Genomic DNA, 22300 nt, shown 5'->3' on the forward strand with positions numbered 1-22300 from the left:
TCATCACAGCCAACATTCTCCTGGGTACAGAAAAAAAATAATTTGGACGGATAGTGAGCCAGTAGCCATATCAGTTATCACGTATACGCAACCATTCGTACTATTCATGGAGTAACGATGGCACAAGTTATTTATATATGAAAAATAGATGATGGCGAAGGATTATTATAATCATTATTATAATTACTATAATTATTGTAATAGTATTTTTTTTTGTTTACTCATAAATGTTGACAACTAAGTAACTAAATAATTATTTATGTTATCAGCCAGGTATTTATGTCATTCGTAAATGAAAAACAGGCTCCTGGTTTACTCTGTGATAATTTTTAAAAGTTTATGTTCAGACAGTTGTAAATTATAAGTGTGTTATTTATTATTTATTACGTTTTTTTTTGTTTTAATTATCGCTATTGATATTTGATGATAAATTTGTATGTTGATGTAACACGTTGGAGACTATTTAATCTCAATGTAATTTTAAAAGACTGCAATGACGCGTCAAGTTGAATTAATTAATTGTTTTGGTTTTTTTTCAATAAAATTAATCGGTAGTTATTGTAAATTTTTTGTTACTGAGTAACATTTATGAGAATCACCAGCCAGAGGTGAGTCTTAGGTTAGTTTCTATGATGATAATGATGATGATGATGCTGGTGGAAGTGGGAGTTTATTTGTTTATGAGGAGCTTACACGTGTGCTGGTTATTTTTTTAGACTTGAGAAGAATGGCAATCAGAATAACACTTGAATGCGGGCACACGTCGATGTTGAGAGCCCGGACTACTCCTGAAGGATACACCCACGACTGGGATTTGTATGTCAGAGGTGTTGACAATGCGGACATAAGCCAGTATATTAAGAAAGGTAGAGTAGTTGCGTTAACTTGGGGTATTGTTCTGTTAACTATCGTCAGTTACTACCGGAGTATAGCGAAATAGATAGTACGTTAAGCTGGGGATAGTTCACATAATTTACAAATCAATAGACTGTCATTTAATATTTATATGCGTTTCAGTTGTCTTTCAACTACACGATACCTTCTCGAACCCCAAGCGTATTCTCAAGAGTCCGCCGTATTCGCTCAAGGAGTCGGGCTACGCTGGTTTCTTGCTGCCTATTTTTGTTTATCTGAAAAATAATGACGAGCCTAAAAAAATTCAGATACAGTACGACTTGCAATTACAAGAGAGTGGCCCTCCTATCAATAATGTCATACGTCATTCAGAATTATTTATCAATCCGTCAGATGATTTTCGTAGAAAATTATTGAAAGGCGGTGGTGTAAGTATTTAATTTTTATTTTTTTTTAATTATTTGATAGTTGGTTTGTTGATTGGTTGGTTGTTATTGATGGAAATTTATTATTTTAGGTGGTGGTATCAAGTATTGAAGAAGGACATGATAAAAGTGAATCAAAACTATCTGTTCCAATGGTCGGTAAACCAAAACTAAGTGGTAGTGATGCTAAAAAACATCGCGTTATTGAACCAAAAACTACAGCAGCATTTGTTGATTTATTTGGTACGCCAGTAAGTATAACAAAAGTATCGCCGGAAAATAAAAATAAGACTGGTGATAAAACGAGTTATCAAAAATTACCACCTGATAAATCGGATAAAAATGATAACAAGGCTAATAAAACAAAACACAGTCCTCATAAGGATGGCAAACGTGATAAAAGTAATGGTGAAGAAAAAGAGAAAAAAGATAAAAAAGGTAAAGATGTTACGAGGGATAAAGAACGGAGTAAAGAGAAGAGCAAACGACCTCCTAGTCCCGTGAATAGTAAAAATAGTCATCCGAGTCCTAGTAGTAAAAGACCCCCCTCGCCGGGAGTTGCAGCTGTCAAGAAGCAACAGCTCAGCCCCCCGGAATCGGGGACTACGGTTAAGTCTTCGTCGCCTAAAATACGTGAGAAAGATCACAAAAAATTGGTGACGGAGAAACCGAGTAGTAAAGATAAAGATAAAGTCAAGGAGGCTCCTAAGAGTGCGGCTGCTGGTGGGGGTGGGACTGCTGGTGCTAGTGCCGGATCACTCGAGGAATTGAAGAATGATAAGAAGAAGAAAAAATATAAAGATGATAAAGATAGCGAGCGCAAGGACAAGGCGCGTGAAAAGGACCGTGATAAAGTTAAAGAACCAAAGAGTTCGGATAGTAAAAAGAGTCTGGATAAATTGGATAAACATGATAAGGTTGAGAAAGACAATAAAGTCCAGGAGAGCAAGCAGCTGAAAGATGTTAAAAAATCACCCAAACCTGTCAAAGATGATCGCAGCAGTTCTAAATCCAGGAGCGATAAGTCCGAGGTGGTGGATAAGGTGGAGAAGGTAAAAGATGCGCGCAGTGATAAGGACAGACAGAAACACAAGCACCGGAAAAAAGAGAAAAAGGAGCGGACGGACGACAGCCGCGAACGCGAGAGACGGGACAAGAGGGATAAACAGAAAAATTATGAAAAAGATTCAGTTGCTGTTACGAGCAATCCGCCCCAGACTAACTCTTCATCTACTGCGGATACTCATGATCGTGACAATAGCAGCGACTCGGCCAACTCTGCTGACGAAGAGGACTCCAAGACTTTGACGAGCCTGAAAAGTGAACAAGAGACTGTTAGAAATACTGGTGGGTCAGAAAGTCGACCGGCAAGGCCGTTATCACCAGGTTCTGATCATGTGAAACGTGAACGCCCGGACAAAGTAAAAAAAGATAAATTAAAGCCCGTTCGTGGGAGCAGTGCTGGTACTGGTAGTACAGCTGCTGGAGGTGGAGCGGGAGGGGCTGGAGGTAACACTGGTAATGATGAACAGCGGGACAATAAAAAAAGAAAAAGACGCAGTGACAGCAAAGGTGAGGACGAGGCTCCAGCAGTTAAACGTGAAAAAGACACTGGATTCTCGCCACCATTAGAACCCGTATCTTCAAGCCAATCACCAGTGACCGTTGAAGTGACAGCCGGGTATCCGACAGTGAAAGAATTGCCCGAAGAAATGGAAACAGCGAAACAAGAATTCGAGCATGAAACCGAACAAATAGCCCCCGACTCGACCAATAGCGTACTGATTGAATCGGAAACAGACGAGCCTTTAGTATTTTCCGAAGACTACGTGTCCCAGCTTAAAGACTTGCAGCAAAAAATAATGACCCTCCAGGACAATCAAGAGCTACAGCGTGTCGTCCAAGTAATAGCGGCCACTGGCCAGTATGAAATAACCCGCAAGACCTTTGACTTCGACCTCTGCGCCCTGGACCGCAGAACAGTACAACGCTTGCAGCAGTTCTTCTCTGCGTCTTGACAACTCAATAACTAAATCAATTATTATTATTTAATTTAATCAATCAATTCATCAATTGATTTATTATTATTATAAATATATTATATATATTAATAATATAATAGTTATAATTATAATTTATATTTATAAAACTATCCAAGTAATTAGTACTCGGTTGCACAGTATGAAGATAATATTATTATTAATTATTATTATTTATAGGTGTAAGTAGATAAAATTAAATTATATGAATGTTGGTTTATTAATTAATTAATTAATAATATTATTATCATTAATACTACGTACTATCCATGTACTAAGTATGTACATCACCGTTGCGCCAAACTTAGTGATCATTGTTTTATTTTACTAACCTCATTGCCAAAAAATAAGTTGACATTTTGTTAATGTGTCATGTCATGAGTATTCAGTATGCATCTATTTAACGTAAAGGAGAGTTAAAAAAAAAAATAACACGGGGTATTGGTACCATTTTTGGACACTGGAGTCAGTTTTGGATACTAAACATTTGTAAAATATGCAATGACAATTTTTTTTTTTAAATGTCTTCGAAGAAGCTTTTGTCACACAAGTGATCATTTTTTTTATACTTCTTCATTAATTACGGATATTCTCAGTACTCCCCACTCAAAAATATTCAACAACTCAATGCTACTAAAATTTTATTAATTAATTAAAAAAAAATTAAAGTATTAATTTTTAAAAATTACTTATTAATGAGGAGTAAAATGGAATTTGGTAAATAAATTTCAGCCCAAAAAACTTGAAAATTTGAATTATAATTTGATTTATTTACCAAATTTCGTTTCACTCCTCGTTGATAACAACAGTAATTTTTTTAAAAATCTATACCTCAGAGAAACTTCTCTTGAACTTCTCTTAAATTAATGCTTTAATTTTTCACCATACCTACGTCGAAAGTTTAAATTCCTGCCCTCTCTATATGGAAGAAAGTCGTTCTTTTCCTTTATGAAAAAAATAATAAAAATTAGCGCATGCGCCATTCCTCCCACTCACAAGCAAAAATTTAAACTTTCAGATGCAGATCTAGTGCAAAATTTTATACATCGCGTGTTTACCTTCGGCTTGAGTAGCAAATTTTATACGCGACTTAGAATGTCCTACTTCCTTCCCTAGGTGTGTAATATACTAATTATAGTTTCAGCTTAATTATAAATTGCAAATTACAATTTACGCTTACGCTAATAGTGATCACACCATCGATCTTAAATTAACTCGTTTCTTACTGGCCGCTGACACTGGAATTGAAAATTTCAATGCAGGTAATCACAAAAAATATTGTGTGACCCAGGATTAAATACGATTTCAAACTCCGGGTGTCAGCTCAAGGGCAGCCAATTTCACCCTGGTCTAAAATTGTTTTCTTTCATCCTTTGTTGGGGGTCTGAGAATTTCCTAAAAATAAAGTATTAAATTTCCAAAAACTGATCAGTGCCCAAAAATGGTACTTGTACCCTAATACAAGTTAAATATAGAGTGTCGGTAGGTATTTTTTACGTAATCATAGGAAACATGAATGAGTAATGTTGGAAATAGTGTAATTTCATTAATATCATAAATCAAATAAGCTAGAGGAAGATCTAGAAGTCATTAAGCCGCTACCACGAGTAAATGAAATTATTGTCAAGTTTATTTAATTATTAATTAAGTATTTCAAGTAAAAAAATATATATATATATAAATATAATTATTAATAATAATAATAGTAATTTGTTGGGTTTTTTTTTCGTATCAGCACTCGATGTTCGCATTTGTGGCTATTTAATAAAGTACGTAAATTTAATTAAGTTAATATGAGTAAAAAAAAATTAGGCCAATCTCTTATTATAATAAGAATATTAATAATTATAATAATAATCATAATAATAATAATAATTATAAAAATAATAATAATAATAATAATAATCAATTTATATAAAATTTCATAAATTATATTTTTCGACAAAATTTTCGATTGTAAATTGACATAAAAATCTTTAATTATACGATTTATTATAAAGAACAAAAAAAAATGAATTAAAAAAAAAAATGAATAAAATTTATTTAACAATATTATTATTATTATTAAAGCCGTATCGATTAGGCAATAAAAAAATCAGTATGTGATTTAATAAAGAGAGTGAGCTCAGCAAAGCCGCGGTCGATAAATTTTTGAAATAATGTAAAACGAAATGAATCAATGGAGCTAAAAATTAATATGAAATGTAATGTAAAAAAAAATACTCTTTTGAACAAAACATGTGTGCGTTTAAATAAAGAACGACTTGCATTTAAAAAAAAAAAAAAGCTGTTATTTTCTTTCTTCATTACTTTAATTCTCATTCTGTTTGTTTGCTGTACTCTTAGTTATTATAACCGGTTAAATAAATGGTTATTTTAAATGAATATTTATTTAAAGGAACAGTAACAGCTAGATAAATCTTTGGTATTCTACAAAGGGGTTAATTTATTAAGCAAAACTTTTGGAGCTTTCGTGCCAGTGGAACGATCCCAGCAAGTCAGACAGTTGCTGTATTCCCAAACAGCCGTCCAACACGCAATTGCTTATTACACATCCTACGGTACACTACCACAGCTAGAACTACACCCACGTCCTGATTACATCCCGACCCTTAACGTGTGAATTTAACGTCTACTTAAACCTTGATATATATTTATATTTATTAATACAAAAGAGTGGTATTGTTTTGAGCCTTGACCTGATGACGCTGATGTTGATGCTTGCTGATGATGGCGATTGTTGTAAAGGTGAACAAGTTACCCAAGGATACGTCATAAGTAATCCTTCAAGATATGTCCGATTAGTCGGTACGATATCAAGTCTACATATATGTACATGCACATGTATATGTATATGTATATGTATATTTATGGACGACTGTTACTTTGTATTCTAGGCTGGATTACGAAAAAGAAATAGTTATAGTACTTGAAGACGATAAAGATCGAAATTTAAGAACAGGTCAGGCAAAAGCGTGACGGGGATCTACTTTGCATATATCACGACCGTGAACTTTTCAAGCTCCTTCTTTAAAGTGTAACTACGAAGCACATCTACGCGGGCGATCCACCGCATTCGCTTGAATATATATTCATTGGTAGGTATTTTTTAACGACTTAGGAGAAACGGTGATTCTACAAGGCCCCGTTCGCGGAATATTATTAACTTATCAGCAGTCTGATATAATAACTCATTACTCGGGTGATAGTTAAAAAAAATAGCGGTCTCATTCCGAGTGGGTAATTTATTGTTTTGAAGCTTTAAAGTTTGCGGGTAAAAATGTTTGTAACGATCGAAGAAATATGTGATATAAAATATTGTTGAGTCGCACAAGATTTGATACAAACGACGAGAAGGATATCAGTGTCCACGGGATTGGCGGTGAAGTAACGACGGGATGGGGTGGCGGAAGAGTGAAGGAAAGTACAGGATGAAATAAAATATAAAAATAAAAAAATTTAAGACAGGGAGGCAGTGGAGATAGATCGTTTAGTAGCACAAAGCTCGGCTTGGTCTAGTGTAGTTGTAGGAGCGGAATTGGGTAGAATGTAGAAAGAAAAGACTGAAAAGAGTAGGCACTATAAAGAGAGGCAGATGCCAAGCCGGAAAAATGTCGAGAGATGGATAAAAGCGCGAGACGTAAGCCCGTGTGCGGGGGTGGCTACGAAGGAGGTGGACGGGAGGAGAGCTGGAGGTGGTGCCAGTGCGGGGGTGCCAGTGGTACTAGGGGGATGAGGGGGACGAGGGGAGCGACAGTCGAGGCTGGGTGAGTAAAAATGGCAAAGAAGGGATACACTGGTTATATAGGTGTGTACATAACGCGATAGAGCAGTCGAGTTTTGTTGAAGCGAGACGGCTAGAGTTATTGGGGGTGGTGAAATGAGAGAGTTCGAGTTGTATGCTACACCTATCTGGTGATACGTAAGTGCGAGGGAGAAAGACCTTCGTAAGTAAAGTAAGACGAGTGTATGGATGGATCGCAAGGGCGCGTGAGTAGGGACTACGGGGGATATATTCCGCGAGGTGGATGAGTGAGGAGTAGAGGAAGAGAAAGAGAAAGAGAAAGAGGAGGAAGCAATGGAGGAAGAGGACTGGAGAGAGGGGCTAGAGTAGCAGCAGCAGCAGCACCAGGAGGCCGAGGCTGCGGCGTACCCTCAGTGTCGGCGCAGTGGCCGGGCCATCGTGTCGTATGTCCGAATCCCGTCACCGCGGGATTCGATCGGCTTTCCTGTCAACTCTTTACCTTATACTACATTATTAATATTACTCTTACTATTGTTGTTACATAAATATATAAATATATATATATTTTTTTTTTTCAAACCACTGCACCCGCCATGTGTTTTAGTTTTTATCAATCGATTGTTTGGTTTCAACGATTTCAATCCTGAGGTGACGGATTTTGTTTTTATGGTTGATAAAAATTTAAAAAAAAAATTAAAGGAGCGGTAACGGAGTAAGAATGACAATAATAATAATAATAAAATACGGTTATTTTATTTGAGTCGAGTCCTTGGTAGGACACTCGAGTGCATTGAGACGAGGATTCATGTTTCAGCCAAGGTGATCCTTGGTAACGTAGATATATAAAGCTAAAAAATAAAACCGGGACTGTTCGAGTGCTGCAGACATTTATGGTGATAAATTATACCCAAGATGTGCTGTATAAGCCTTTGAGTACTGTGCTAAGTTTAATAAATTTCCTGTAATTATTTACAAATATTATTTATCGTCCTCGTAATTATACACCCGACATATTTAATATTATAATAAATTTTATCTGTTTTTAATTAATATTATTTATAGTAATATCGCGTATGATTTAGGTGATCAATGGTGGCGAGGATGCTGTGCAGTGAATGAGTTAATAACAGGTGAATTGAAAATATCCTCGAGCAGTGTCTATTAGTGTGTGTGTCTGTCAGGGAAAGTGATAAAAAGGTGGATCGGTCGGACAACAGGGTGAATTTTTAAGGAGTAAGTCATGCCGCCCGGGCGAGCTTGCCTCCATTCAGCAGCCAGGATCACTGCGCTCATTCTCATCAGCCCTCATCGTCGTCTAAAGCTAATGCTGAATCGTCGCTACTGCTGAAAGTAAGATATTTTACCAGATATTTATCTAAATATCAAAGATTAAATATCATCACCGCACATCATCTCTCGATATTCTCCGTCTCTCCCTCACTCTTTCGCTCATTCATTCCCTGTTTCTGTTCCTATCCCAGTCCCAGTCCCAGTCGCTGTCATTTTATTGCTCTATCTCTATTTTATGCTCTGCTCTTGTTCTTCTCATCCTCATCCTCATCCTCATGCTCGCCCTCTTCCTCTTCCTCTTCTATTACTGCTCTCCATCTCTCTTTCACTCTCGACAATGTTTGCTCTCATTTATTACTAATGTCTACATGACTTTCCTCGGTGTGTTATGCATGCATGCATGCATTCTCATATACTCTGTACCACATATATGTCCATATACCTCTATATATCACCCCTATATGTATATCTATATATTTATACATGTATCCTGTGTATATGTTGTACACGGATACTAAACGTGAGCTTTTTATTTTATTCCGAGTTTTTTTTCAAAGGATTTTCGCCAGCAGAGTAGTCAGCTTTCATCGCTGATTTCAGGGACGCGTTCAATGAACAAAAAATATTAATACCACTGGTGAATATTGAAAACAAAAATAACTGGAGCCAAATCTCATTCACTTCTTTTTCCACCACTCCATGGAAATAATAATTAACTTGCTAAAAATCAAGAGTTTTTTTATTTAACTGAATTTAATTTTAAAATTACGACTATTCACTTTATTTTATCTCTTACATTTAAATTTGTTTTTTTTTCTGTCTTTTTACCCTTAAAAAGTGAATTAAATGCGCATACGGACTTATTCAAATGTGAGCGAGGGCACCAGCAGAAGAGGTCTATCCACTCAGCGGGCAATTCGAGAGCCCTAGAGCCCTCCGTCCTTCTCCAGCACTATCATCTACATAGTTTCTCCATCTACTGTCGAGTGATAACTAACTTAGAGCATGTTATCACGCTCGCTGTTAAATTTGCCGGCTGCATTGTCCTCCTACTGCTTTCACTACTCAAACTCCTGATGCCGTTGTCAGCATTATTATTTATTCAATGTAGATAACTAACTTTCATTTACTCTCCTTCAACACTTTAAATTATGTATACATGTATTTTCATCATAAATAACTACAAATATATAAATATAAATATAAATAAAATGAGTTATTTAAACGCTGTCTCTCCTATCTAATTTATTTATATTTTTAAAACTGAAACCAAGGGAGAGACGTTTCGAAATAAAAAATAACTCACAAAAATAACTTTATTAGTCGCCGTCGTTAAATCATAAATATGTGATTGTTAAAATTAATTTTTAACAATTTTAAATCCGAGGGCCGTCGATACACGGACAGGAGCTTGTATGTGTGACATGTATTAAATAGTTTATCAGGTAAAGTCGGTGATGGTTTTAATTCGATAGCTAACGTCTGCTAAAATCTCCCATCACCTGTTGTGGTTCACAGCCTCGACGATTTATGACCCGTCGCTTTGTGCAGTCTGTGCAGCAACAACACAGACCCTGCACACGTTACACATTACATGTGTATATATAATACCGTTTGACAGAGCTGGTAAAATACATAGGACGGTTATTTTGCGTAGGTATGCTAAAGTTCTATTTTAGTTTTAGACACTCCATGATTCAGATTCTAACTTTATCACTTAAATTTTAATAGAAAAGCGAACGAGAAATATGACAAGTTTATCTTTCTTAAACTTTGTCGACATAATATTTGCTATTTAATGTATAATTCACTATCTTTATATCGATTCCAATTTTTTGTTATCATTATTTTTTTATCGGTTTGAATTTGTCCCAACTAAACACCGATTTGACTTTTTAAATTTTGTTTATTTATCGACAATGACGTGACAAATGCTAGCTTTTATTTATAGAGAGTTTGTGCGATATTGAGTAAGCCGGATCACTGTTATGTGTAACTCAACACTCTGTGTACACAAAATAAAAAAGATTACGCGATAGACAAGAATTCAAGAGACTGAAAGCTCCATAGCAGAGTAGTGTTAACACATTTCAGTATATCGACAGGGTATTGATAAAAATAATGTATTCAATTTCGGGCGGACATATGTTTGTGGTATGATTCGGCCAAGTATTAGACGGATGATTAATTAAATTGAGTAAATTGATTTTGAGCAAATACTGTGCGCGAAAAATGTTGGGTGAAAAAAGTATTTAATCTGCATATTTTATGTAGAATCGATATTGATATTACTGAGCGATAAGCCGGTGTAGTTTTCGTGGGAGTTTAAATATTTACTTGTACTCTCGGCAACGGGTCTCCCTCCCCTATTTTTTCCTCTAAAATATTGGGATACTGGCGGTACATTTTATTGGAATATTTAAAAACGGAAGAGCTGCCCGCAAGTGGATAATAAATTTTTATTTGACCTGAAATGTGTTATCACGATAAAATTAATTTATAGAGAGAAGACCAGAGGAGGAATCCACAAGTTGGACTTGGAGTTGAGGCTGAACAACAAGACACGAGATTATTTTTAAAGTGGGTAATCTGGTGAAGCTGGAGCCCGTCACACGTGCCGTCTTTGGCTGCTCGTAGTGGCAACTGCTGGACGGGGAGGAGGCCAACCCCGATATGAACGCCAGCGTTAATGTCGAGAGGAATTCCTGGCGGCTGCCTCCCGACGAGACCGTCCAGGTTTCCGACCCTCGGACTAAGGAAGAAATAAAAGAGGTAGATTACTAGAACCCGTGAGCTCACATCTAATTGACCTATCGATCCAACTAACCACCGCTTATCATAAATTAATAATCTTATTAATAAATTAACTGGTAATTATTTAATTTTAAGGATTCGTACGGCGACAGCGGTCACAATTGGAAGAGTATAATATTCGCCCTGCTGGTTATTGGATTCGTAATAGCCGGAATCGTAACGGCAATTTATCTTCTAGGGTAAGGGTGTTAATTGATAGCAATTAATTATCGATAAAATAAATTAATTATCACGCGGAAATTCATTGATAATAGACCCGCAGATAAATTATTGCCGGCGTGTCTGATGTTTATTGTAAAATAAAACGATTAAAAAAGTATATTGATTGGTCTAATGATTGATGTACAGATACGTAGACGAGCTATTGTACTGGAGCGGGACACGTCTCACACTGGAAGAGTGCCTTCAAGAGGATCTGCCACCTCGTCGGTTGCCACCCGCCTGGGTAACTCATGATAAATTCGTTTACCAAGCGGACGATGGTTCATTAGCGCTTCTCGATACTTCCAACAACTCCGTCTCGCTGCTGGTGTCGAATCACACTCTTGTGAGTTAATTACTGATACTCGAAATTTAAATTAACCCACGCTAGACGAGTAGACCGAGCGACTCCCTTATACTTAAAATAAATATAATAAATGTTTGTTATTAATTATAAATTATAAATTTACAGAGACAGCTGAATGTACAAGGCTATCAGTGCAGCAGTAATCTACGCTACGTGCTTTTTAAGCACGATGTTAAACCAGTAAGTGTGTTAACAATTAACCAATCCAATGTGTGCATGTGCTCTATTGATTTTCGGGCAGACACACCAGCCGTTGGCATAAAAAATTTAAAAAAAATCTTTACATCCCTCAGGTATTCAGACACACGTTCACCGCTCTGTACACAGTTTACGACGTCACAAATGAGTAAGTACCTAATAATGTTGGTTGTTTTTAGTTTCACTTTGTGTATTATCTATGAAAAGATGACGTATAGAGAAGGCTGTTGTAATAAATGACTCTAGCCACCATACTCCCCTTCGTCTTCACGCCTCGCCGCGAGTCCAGCCAACTAGACTGCAGTATACCGCGTGGTTGGGCAACAGCACATCACTATTGATGATATCCGATAACAATATATTCTTAAGAATGTCGCCGTCGGCGCCAGAAGACAAGCGACTGACTGACACTGGAGTGCCTGGAATTATTTACAATGGAGTACCAGACTGGCTCTATCAGGAGGAAGTGCTTCCAAAACCTGAGGCGCTGTGGCCTAGTCCTGACGGCAGTCTGCTGCTCTACGCTGCTTTTAATGACTCAAAAGTAGGTAACGCTGGCATACAGCACACACACTGCTATAGATTTATCTGTTTGTTTTGATGTTTTGTTTTATTTGTTTGGTTGGTCAGTTGCTTGCTTGTATGTGTATCTGTACCTGTACCTGTACCTCCACCTGTATCTGTATCTATTAATATACATGTGTACAAGCAGTTAGTACAGACAAGTGTACTTTAGTTGTTAAAGTTGATGGGTGATTTGTACGTAAATTGTCTCTCATCATGTTATCCTTTATTCAGGTCACGTCTCTTGAGTTTCCGTGGTTCGGCAATCAAATGGGTCAGGATGGTGCTAGTTCGAGTCCAGCGGGTATTGTTAAGAAAGGATCCTTTCCACCATCAAAATCCGTGAGATATCCGACGCCCGGATCCCCAAACCCCGAAGTCTGTCTGTGGATTCTCGATCTCACCAACATCACCACCGATACAACTAATGAAACTTTAATTACTTCTTTCGACAGGATAATGCTTAAACCACCGCCTATACTCGATGGCCAGTAAGTTTTTAAATTAAATAACCCTTTGCTTTTATCGGGCGCCTCGACGCCTTTTACTTCAACTCAATTCTCGCTTTCTTTCTGCTCCTGTCCGACAATTATTTTATGATTGACTCACTTTGAATCGTATCTGGGTTCATGTACTACAAGAACTGGGTTTTAAAGCTCTCTAATTACTAAGAGAATTTGTAGCAAATTTAACTAATGAAATTTTTAATTTATTTACTGTTTAATTTTTATTTGCATCTCGGTCCGTTGGTATGTTCGGATGTACAGGAACGCGATTAAATCTAAAATATGCAGTAGATTTACTTAGTTTTTTTTACATCTACTTTGGGTTCTCTGGAGTTTACCACCGACATGCTGGTAAAAATAATACAAATAATTTTATATTTTTTGGGTAAATAATAGATGATGACAAATAAATCTTAAAGGTTCGCTTGGCTAATTAATTTCAGTCCTGATGTGTAAGCTCGTGGTATTTATTATTCAGGTGTTTTAATAATTAAGCAGAGGCTTGATGTGTTTTAATTAAAGAAATGAAAAATAATTAAAATTTATAACATTATCATTACAAGGTCTGTGAATTTAAATCGATAGAGAGTTTAAAGGTGAAGCTAAGCTACATTCTTGGGGTGAAAATTAACGGTGGTAACTTTAATTCGTATCTGCAATTCATGGAGGACAATATAATTGGATAAAAAGTACACTATTGCAAAGAGAATAATCTGAGAAAAAAATAAACTGATGCATTGAAGATCGATTCGCTTTGATATTGCTGTTGAAAAAAAAATTCAATTGAATTTTTAATTCTGGTTTTGTCGGCTCGAGTGTTCGGAAACTCGATAAAATTTAAAATACGCAATCAGTTTCGTAATTTTTTTTTTTTTTACTGACTCGAGAATACTCTAGAGTGCAGGCCCATCGAAAAATTGTATTTTAAATTTTTCACGTTCTTTTCTAATTAATTAATTAATTAATTATTTAATTAATAGAACATTTAAAAGCACGGGTATCTATAGATATTTCAAAGCCGTGTAAAAGTAATTAAAATTTTTTCTCGGTATTTAAATGGCGGCGGCGAAACATTTATTTAAAATAATTTATCGAGTGAAAAGTAACATATATATGTTAAATATAAAATAATAAAATTTCCATGTGTGCGCTTAAACTGTAGACTATTGGGTTTCCGAACTATTTAACAGTACATATACTACTGAAATAATACTTTTTATGACTCGGATTTTATCGGTTATTCAACGCCCGAACCCACGGGAAGTATTAAAAATTTAAAGCTACCAGTAAAAAAAACCCTTAAACTATCCATCATAATTCTTTTGTGTTGCAGAGAGTTCTATTTGATATCGGCGGGGTGGGTGGGGGAGCAGTCGGATCAAATAAGCATAGTGTGGATGACGCGATCACAAAATTTATCAGTGGTATCAGCGTGCCGTGCGCCTAAATGGGAGTGCGAGGAAACACATTCTGAGCGTGCACCAGAAGGCCAGTGGTTGGACGCACAGCCGCATCCAGTGTTTGCGCCAGACGGGGGCAGTTTTTTGCTGCTAGCCGCGGTCCAGGAAGGCAACCAGGAGCACTTTACTCATATCAAACATGTCGAGCTCACACAACAGAGAGTCGCCGTGTTGTCACATGGCCGATATGAAGTCAGTGAAATATTGGCCTGGGACAGCAGCGCCCACTTGGTTTATTACCTCGGTACACGTGAACGTAAACCAGGGCAGAAGCATTTGTATGTGGTCAGAGACCCGACGACCGACGACCCACGACGATTAGAACCCCTCTGCATCACCTGCGATCTCGGAGACGTTCTCTGGAGCAGTCGGTACGTCACCATTATCCTTGATTTATTGTCTCGCTCAATTTATCTACTTGTCCATTTATGTACATCCTCGCAAATACATACATATCTATATAAATATAATATATAATATATATATGACCACATTTGTCCTACATTCTGATATTTTCTATAGATTCTATTATACCAATTGTACACATTTTGGTGCTTCGGTTAGTCCTTCAACAGAAACTAGACAAGGGTATTATGTGCTCCATTGTGAAGGACCGGGATTACCGCTTGCTGGTGTTCATTCAGTCACTAACCACAAAATGGTCCGTGTTCTATATGACTCGAGGGTTCAACATGCTGATAGATTAACCCAATTAGCTTTGCCAACTCGCAAAAGTTTTGAAGTAATCAATTTGCTAATATTATTGTTTATAGTTTATAGTTATTCACGTAGTTAGTGGAAGATTCATATTCATCACGATCATTAATACTGACGATTATTATTACTAATTGGTGATTAGGTGCCGCTGCCACAGGGATGGAGAGCACAAGTCCAGCTCCAGCTGCCGCCGTCCTGGCGAGCAGAGCTCCGTGACGCGGCGTTCCCGGTTCTGGTGGAAGTAAACGGACGGCCTGGAAGCAAGGCAGTGACGGATAAATTTGAAATCGACTGGGGGACTTACATGTCAAGTCACAATGACGTCGTTTATGTCAGGCTGGATGTCAGGGGGGCACGGGGCCAAGGCAAACGGGCGCTTTTTCATCGAATTGGTGGCGTTGAAGTCCAGGATCAATTGACTGTACTACAGCATCTATTGGATACTTATCAGTATCTGGACGAGACGCGGGTCGGTGTTTGGGGATGGGGCTACGGTGGATACGTAACTGCTATGGTACTCGGCAGCCAGCAGAATGTTTTCAAATGCGGCATTGCAGTCAATCCTATTGCAGATTGGTTGTATTACAGTAAGTCCATATTAATCTTACTCAGTAGACTCTCTGCTGCTACTGATATATAGATATAGATATAGATATAGTAATAGCTGAAAGTTGAATTGGATATGTAGTAAAAAAGGATAATAATAAAAAGTACCAGAAGTATAAGTAGTAATATAAAAAAGATAATAAATCCGAATGGTATCTTGTCGACTGGAATAATCGACTGAAATCAATTCAACTAGATTCAGCGTTCACGGAACGGGTCCTGGGCGCACCAATCGAAAATTACAAGGGATATGTCGAGGCGGATTTGACTCAGCGCGCAAGATTAGTACCGAGTCACAGCCTCTACCTTGTTCACGGTCTAGCTGACCTAACAGCGCCTTATACACACGGTATAGCCTTCGCCAAAGCTCTGTCTGAAGCTGGAGTTATCTTTAGGTATCAGGTAAGACTAGACATTTATTTTTCATTATTATTATTTCTGGTTATTAATTTTTTTTAAAATTAATCCCCAGAAATTCAATTAGACAGGAGTAGAGTAGAGTAGATTTTTTTTAAATTAAATTAAAAAAAAACCAGGTTATTAATTATAAAGATAACGATAATCCGAATGTTATCACTGGGACATGCATATCAGCGGCAACAACATAATACTATTATTGCGCAATCTTAATACACTTGTATATATTTAATTTAACATGAAACCCGACACAGTGTATTGACAATTTTTTATTGTCAGTGTTTGTAAGGTCGGCGAATACCTCAATCCTTTTTCAATGCCATTTCAATCCGCTTGAATTTTTTTTTTTATTCATTTTCCAGTTGTCGCAATGAGATTGGAGTGCTTTTTTCTTTTATTTTGTATCATTTTTTATCATTTATTTTGCTGGAACATGCAAAAAAAATTTGAAACATTTGGGTTACGATAAATAAAATTCCAGGATTTTTGGGAATCCCGTAGACTAATGGATTGAATTTATTTGTTGTACTTTTTAGAGCTATGCGGATGAGGATCACGCTTTAACGGGCGTGATCGAGCACGCTTATCGATCCATGGAGGACTTCTTCACAGAGTGTCTCTCCCTGGATGCCTCCTAGTGCCTCAACGACGATGTCTTGCTCGTCATTAATACTGCGTCTTCTGCTTATAACAGAATTAATACGGTCGTAATTTAATATATACATAAATAAATATATATATATATATATACATACTAAGAAAATATATATATAGATAGATATGATATATTAATAAATATGTAGATATAAGTGTCTTGTTAAGAATGAGCGAGCGAATGGCGGACTAGATTATTCTGTCGTTATCCGAAGACTTGCATTTATTATTATTCTTATTATCATTATTTAAATTACTTGAATTATTATTATTATTATTTTTATTACATAAAATATCGTGCGATTGTAAAGATTCAGGTAATTCCCAGGAATTCGCGTAGTTTGCTCAATGACTGATTTAAAAAAAAATTAAAAAATACGCGCGAAAGTTTACGGTCTATGAGGAAAGTGATTACACTGTAAAAAATTGGGGGTGAATTCGAAGTGATTACAGATTTTATTGGTCCGAATTCACTCAGAGCTTCGGAGTTTTAGTAAAAAATCACTCTCTGCATACGGAGTAACTGAGGAGTTTATTTTTTCAGTGGAATGATTTCGGAGTAATCTGGATTTGAATCTGGAGTTTTGATATTAAAATGAACTCCCCTTTGGAGTGAATTTTACCCCGAAGGGATCAAATGAATAAACGGTCATTCGCTACACAATTACTCCGGGTTCACTCTGCAATTTTTTTACAGTGTATTGAGCACTGCGATAATTATAAATTACTAATTACTAATAATAAGTTTTACACAATATTTACTAAAGAGAGTAACGTAATTATTTAAATAATTAAGAGTTGAGGTTAAAGGATATCGCGTTTATTAGCAATATATTTATAAGTGTAATGACGTGCAATGTATTGTAATAATAAGTACGGAGTTAGTCTTTTATTAAGGATGTTATATGTGAGCTCATAATAATATACATATATATATCTATATATATATATTTGGTTAATAATTATTTATTTATTTATTTATAAGTTGCCGGACTGTAAGAAGAGTGTAGAAAATAATAGCTTGTGGTAAATTTAATATTCAAGATCGCTACCTTTAAAATATAACATTTACATCTTACATATATTACATATATTTTTTGTTTTAATAATCGGTGGGATTTCTTTTTTTTTTTTTTTTAAATGAGAGGACAAACGTTTTTTTAACGTAAATCATTAAAAATGAATTTTAAAATTTTATATAAAAATCTATGGGTCATAAGCATTAATTTCATACCCATGTAATTTAAGTGACTTTTTTTTTCTTTTCACAAAAATTTAAATTTCCGCTTAGAAAAAAAAATCCTTCCCCTATTCATAATAGAAATTAACATTTGAAAAAAAAATGTCAGATTTTTCGTGAATTTTAAAACTGTTGAAAACTTTTAAAAATAATAAATAACTTCTACAATATAAAATAATTCTTTTTTAAAATTTCGAGTTAAACTTGGTAAGTCTCTTAGTATTTTAGATCATAAAAGCGTACGGAAGTAATAACTTACAATATAATAATTTTTAAATTTATCTAAAAAATAAATTTCAGTGATTAATTACTGTAAATCCATAAATAATACTTCGATATTTTAAATTTATTATCCAGACAAGTTTTATTTATTTTTAAAAGGTAGCGGTCGGAGATAAAAAGTTTAAAATACAATAGCGTATTCTAAGGTCATAATATCAAATTTTTGGTAAATAATAAATATAAAATAATAATAATAATAAAAATTTAAGCGATGAATTAATAATTAAATTAGACGCCACGATATATATATTAATAATAATTATAAATAACTTCTTCCGATAAATCCCGTCCCCGCGTTTTATTGTAATAATTGTCGTCGTTATTAGCTTGTGGCGCCTAATTACACGTAAGATAAAGACAAAGATTAAGTACTTAATTAAAAATAAATATTAATTATTATTATTATTAATATACATTATTAATAATTAATATTATAAATAAGTATCCGACACTTGTTCATTACCATCTTCACTATCGTAAATCTCTTTGTAAATAAATAAAATCTTTTAGAACGTCATACAAAATGTTGACGGGTCATGTTTTATGTGGGGAATATTGCCCGTGATGAACGAGCTTCGAGGCTGATATAAATTTAAATTTAAATTTAAATAATAAAATAATAAAAAAAATTTTTGTATTATATTCCCGTAATCGGCAGCTCGCGCATGTTTATACGGTTTTTTTGATGACCGATAATTATAATTATAATTATTGTAAACGTGTTGGCTGTATAGAGGATATTTTTATAAATTTCGGGACTCCTCGATTTTCTTATGAAAAAAATTATTATTAAAAAATACAAAAATAAAAAAAAAAGTAATAAATTTAATAAAAAAAAAAAAAAATAAAAAAATAGTAATGTAACTTTGATGTTATAGTAAATGCAATTTAATGGTTGATCTCTTTTACAATTAATCCCGTTGAGTATAAAAAATATTAATAATTGAAATATTAATTATCATATTAATATTTAACTGTTGAATATTTTTAATTAAATTAAATTTCCAATCGTTCTTTATTGATATTTTATTAATAAGCTGGACAAAGGTTAGGCCTAATCGTTTTTAAAATCGATATTTTAGTCAATATTTTTAATGCGTTACCGGAGATTATAAAAACAAATATTTGTTGACTTGTCTGATAAATTTATGAGGGAGAGCGATGGTGTATATTATATATTGTTCCGTTATATATATTTATATATATATGCATACGTATAAGAGGTATTTTACATTACATATATTTTATTTCGAAAATGCTCTTCCCTTTCTACTCTCTCCTTGCACCCGACAAATCACGTAGCTAACGGCTAGTTACGCTTCAGTCAATTGTGATTATTCAGAAATATTAATACGTCTTTATAAATCGATTGTAGATCAGAAAATTACATTATTTTCACATGGCCGCTGGCTTCGAGTTATCAATTTTTTTTTTCAAATTTAAATAAATTTACTTTTAGTTATTTGTAAATTTGAATTTGAATATCAGTAAATTCCCGGGAAAAAATAATTTTTATTAGAGATCTAAATCAATTAAACAGAATTTTTTTTGCATTTTAAATTTTGAAAGATCTGAGATTTATGAGATCAGTGATCTCATTCGATCTCGTTGAATAAAAATATTTTTTTCCCCGGGAAAATTTAAAAAGGCCAGCGGTCTCATCACGAGCTTATTCAACTTAATTGTATAATAAATATGTAAATTTTATTTAGGAAAAAAAATTATCAAAGATCTACAATCAGCATAAATTAAATGAGTAATAAATTATTCGTAAAGTGTATGAATTTTTTTTTTTTTTAAAGTAATTAATTTTATAAAACAAAGGGGATCCTGCACGAGCTGCGGAAATATTGTAAATAAAAATCCCCAGATTGTTGAAAGTAACGGGGTAATAAGAATCAAAAAATGTGAGTTTGAGAGTTAAAATAATAATAATAGTTAAAAATAAATAAAAAAAAAATGTGTACGAGAAGCTGCCAATTAGCAGAGTGCATTTCTCCTGACGGAGCCCTCATCTCTCGTCTTGTGTAATAATTGCTTCCTGGACTATACTAATTATTAACTAATTACTACCTAACGTAATTCACACACTAGACTAACTGGAATCGTCTTTTTTACTGGATCTACGTGATAAAACGACCTAGCCCCTCAGAGGGTCCGAAGATGATTAAGAAGTTATTAATTAAACTTAAGTAATTAATATTAATTAATGGTAAGTCATACTCGCGATGCTTTTGTATTCTGGCTGTTCATATATAAATACATATAAATTATTATATACTTATATATATATACAATACATTTTACTCCCCTATATATTTCTTCTTATTGCTATTGACTATCACTTTTTTCTCACGACTATTAACGACTAAGTGCTTCTTCATACCAGAGTCAATTGCATAGCTTTAAATATGATACATATATATGTATATGTATGTATATCACTCGACAATGTTGTACTTCATTGATAATTATTATTATTTATGTTATATACACGGTATATAATTATTTAATTCATTCATTTAAATAAATTAATAGGCGTACACGTCTCATTAGATAGGAATTAATATTCCCTTGGTAATAAATTTAAAAAAAAATGTTTAATTGTATTATGTATCAAAGGGCTTGAATTTTGTCATCTATTTTAAATTAAAATTTTTTTTTATTATGGTAGAAGACCTAGTACCCGATCACTCCATGTATTTGTATATATATATTTAGTAAATATATATACAGGTACATGTTATCGGATACTAGTTCCCTGATCGGGTACTAGGTTCTTATCTTATTAAATTTTTAAAATTTTGGAGTAAATTTTTAAATTAAAAATTCAAATATTTTTAAAAAAATGTTAATTTCCTGTAATTTTTTTGACAGTCGTAAAAATATTTGAAAAGTTTCATTCAAAATTATTTATACGCATAAAAAAATTACAGTTTCAAATTCAAAAAGAATTCTATTATTATTATTATTAATTTTAAGTTTTTTAAAAAATAAAAGAAAACAGGAAAGTCGACAAAATCAAGTTTTTAAACAAAAGTATAAAAAAAACGTACAATCAATTACGTTAAAAAAAAAATAATAATAACAATAAAAAATTTTGTAATAAATAAATTTTTTGTATTATAGTTATAATTGTGTGAAAATGTCTAGCATTATCCGCATTAGCTCAGGAAAATGTCGTTATTATTTATTTTTTGCATCAACATTTTATCTTCATAAAAAGTAAACAACGCTCTGTAAACTTTTTATCTAATGGCTTTTATAGGACTGTTTTAAAAAGTAATTTAACGTTTTGCAGTACAACACTCGGGTAATGGATATTTATTAAAGTAAGTCCGTTTAAAATATCCACCACTACTTATAAATACTATGATAACAAAAAATAATAATGATAATATTAAAGAAAATAAAAAATAATAATAAATAAATAAAGCGAATTATTGAAATATTTACTGACAGTCTTTGCGAACTTTTAATATCTACAATCTTGTCACTCGTAATGTAATCATTAAAATTTTTTTATCGCTGATGATAATCGATAACAATAACAATAGTAATTTCAGCAAATATTATTTTTAAATACTAATTACTTTATCGATTCAAAATCATTTTTTCAATCGATCGTAATTTCGCTTCTGGGCAAATTAAAATAAATTTTTTTTATTTTCAAATTTTAATTAATTTGAGTGCAGGTAAAGTCAGGAGAGCACTTAAAAAAAAAAAGATAAAAAACGCTTCGAGTATGGAGATAAGTTAGGCAGAGATTTAAATATCTAATAGTTAATTATTAATGAGGAATAAAATTTATAACAATGTGTAATTAAAATAGTAATTAACTACTTAAAAAAAAAAAAAAATTGCGGTATCATAAACAAATGGTCAACTTTGTAATCAAAATAAAATTGAGATAAGTTAAT

At 33.9% G+C, this 22300-nt stretch overlaps 2 protein-coding genes across 3 annotated transcripts; both read left to right on the top strand.

The window, feature by feature from the left end:
- Positions 1-18: 18 nt before the first annotated feature.
- Positions 19-5590, top strand: LOC103568886 (protein AF-9). Of its 2 annotated transcripts, XM_008545921.3 has the most exons (5): positions 19-197; positions 270-608; positions 717-866; positions 1018-1283; positions 1373-5590. In XM_008545921.3, the coding sequence occupies exons 3-5, from the start codon at positions 728-730 to the stop codon at positions 3296-3298; spliced, it is 2331 nt and encodes a 776-aa protein (XP_008544143.1). In that variant the 5' UTR covers positions 19-197; positions 270-608; positions 717-727; the 3' UTR covers positions 3299-5590. The 2 variants fall into 2 exon arrangements, with proteins under 2 accessions (XP_008544143.1, XP_008544135.1); XM_008545913.2 differs by having other exon boundaries at positions 19-619.
- Positions 5591-7903: 2313 nt separating this feature from the next.
- Positions 7904-16956, top strand: LOC103568878 (inactive dipeptidyl peptidase 10). The gene is made up of 14 exons (XM_008545893.1): positions 7904-8025; positions 8147-8414; positions 10858-11126; positions 11244-11347; positions 11517-11715; positions 11842-11916; positions 12030-12082; positions 12181-12478; positions 12733-12989; positions 14338-14835; positions 14987-15206; positions 15324-15768; positions 15984-16189; positions 16741-16956. Exons 3-14 carry the CDS (start codon positions 11028-11030, stop codon positions 16840-16842), a joined length of 2556 nt encoding a protein of 851 aa, XP_008544115.1. The 5' UTR covers positions 7904-8025; positions 8147-8414; positions 10858-11027; the 3' UTR covers positions 16843-16956.
- The last annotated feature ends 5344 nt before the right edge of the window (positions 16957-22300 follow it).

The sequence above is a fragment of the Microplitis demolitor genome, chromosome 1, assembly GCF_026212275.2.
Source record: "Microplitis demolitor isolate Queensland-Clemson2020A chromosome 1, iyMicDemo2.1a, whole genome shotgun sequence".
Lineage (NCBI taxonomy): Eukaryota > Metazoa > Arthropoda > Insecta > Hymenoptera > Braconidae > Microplitis > Microplitis demolitor.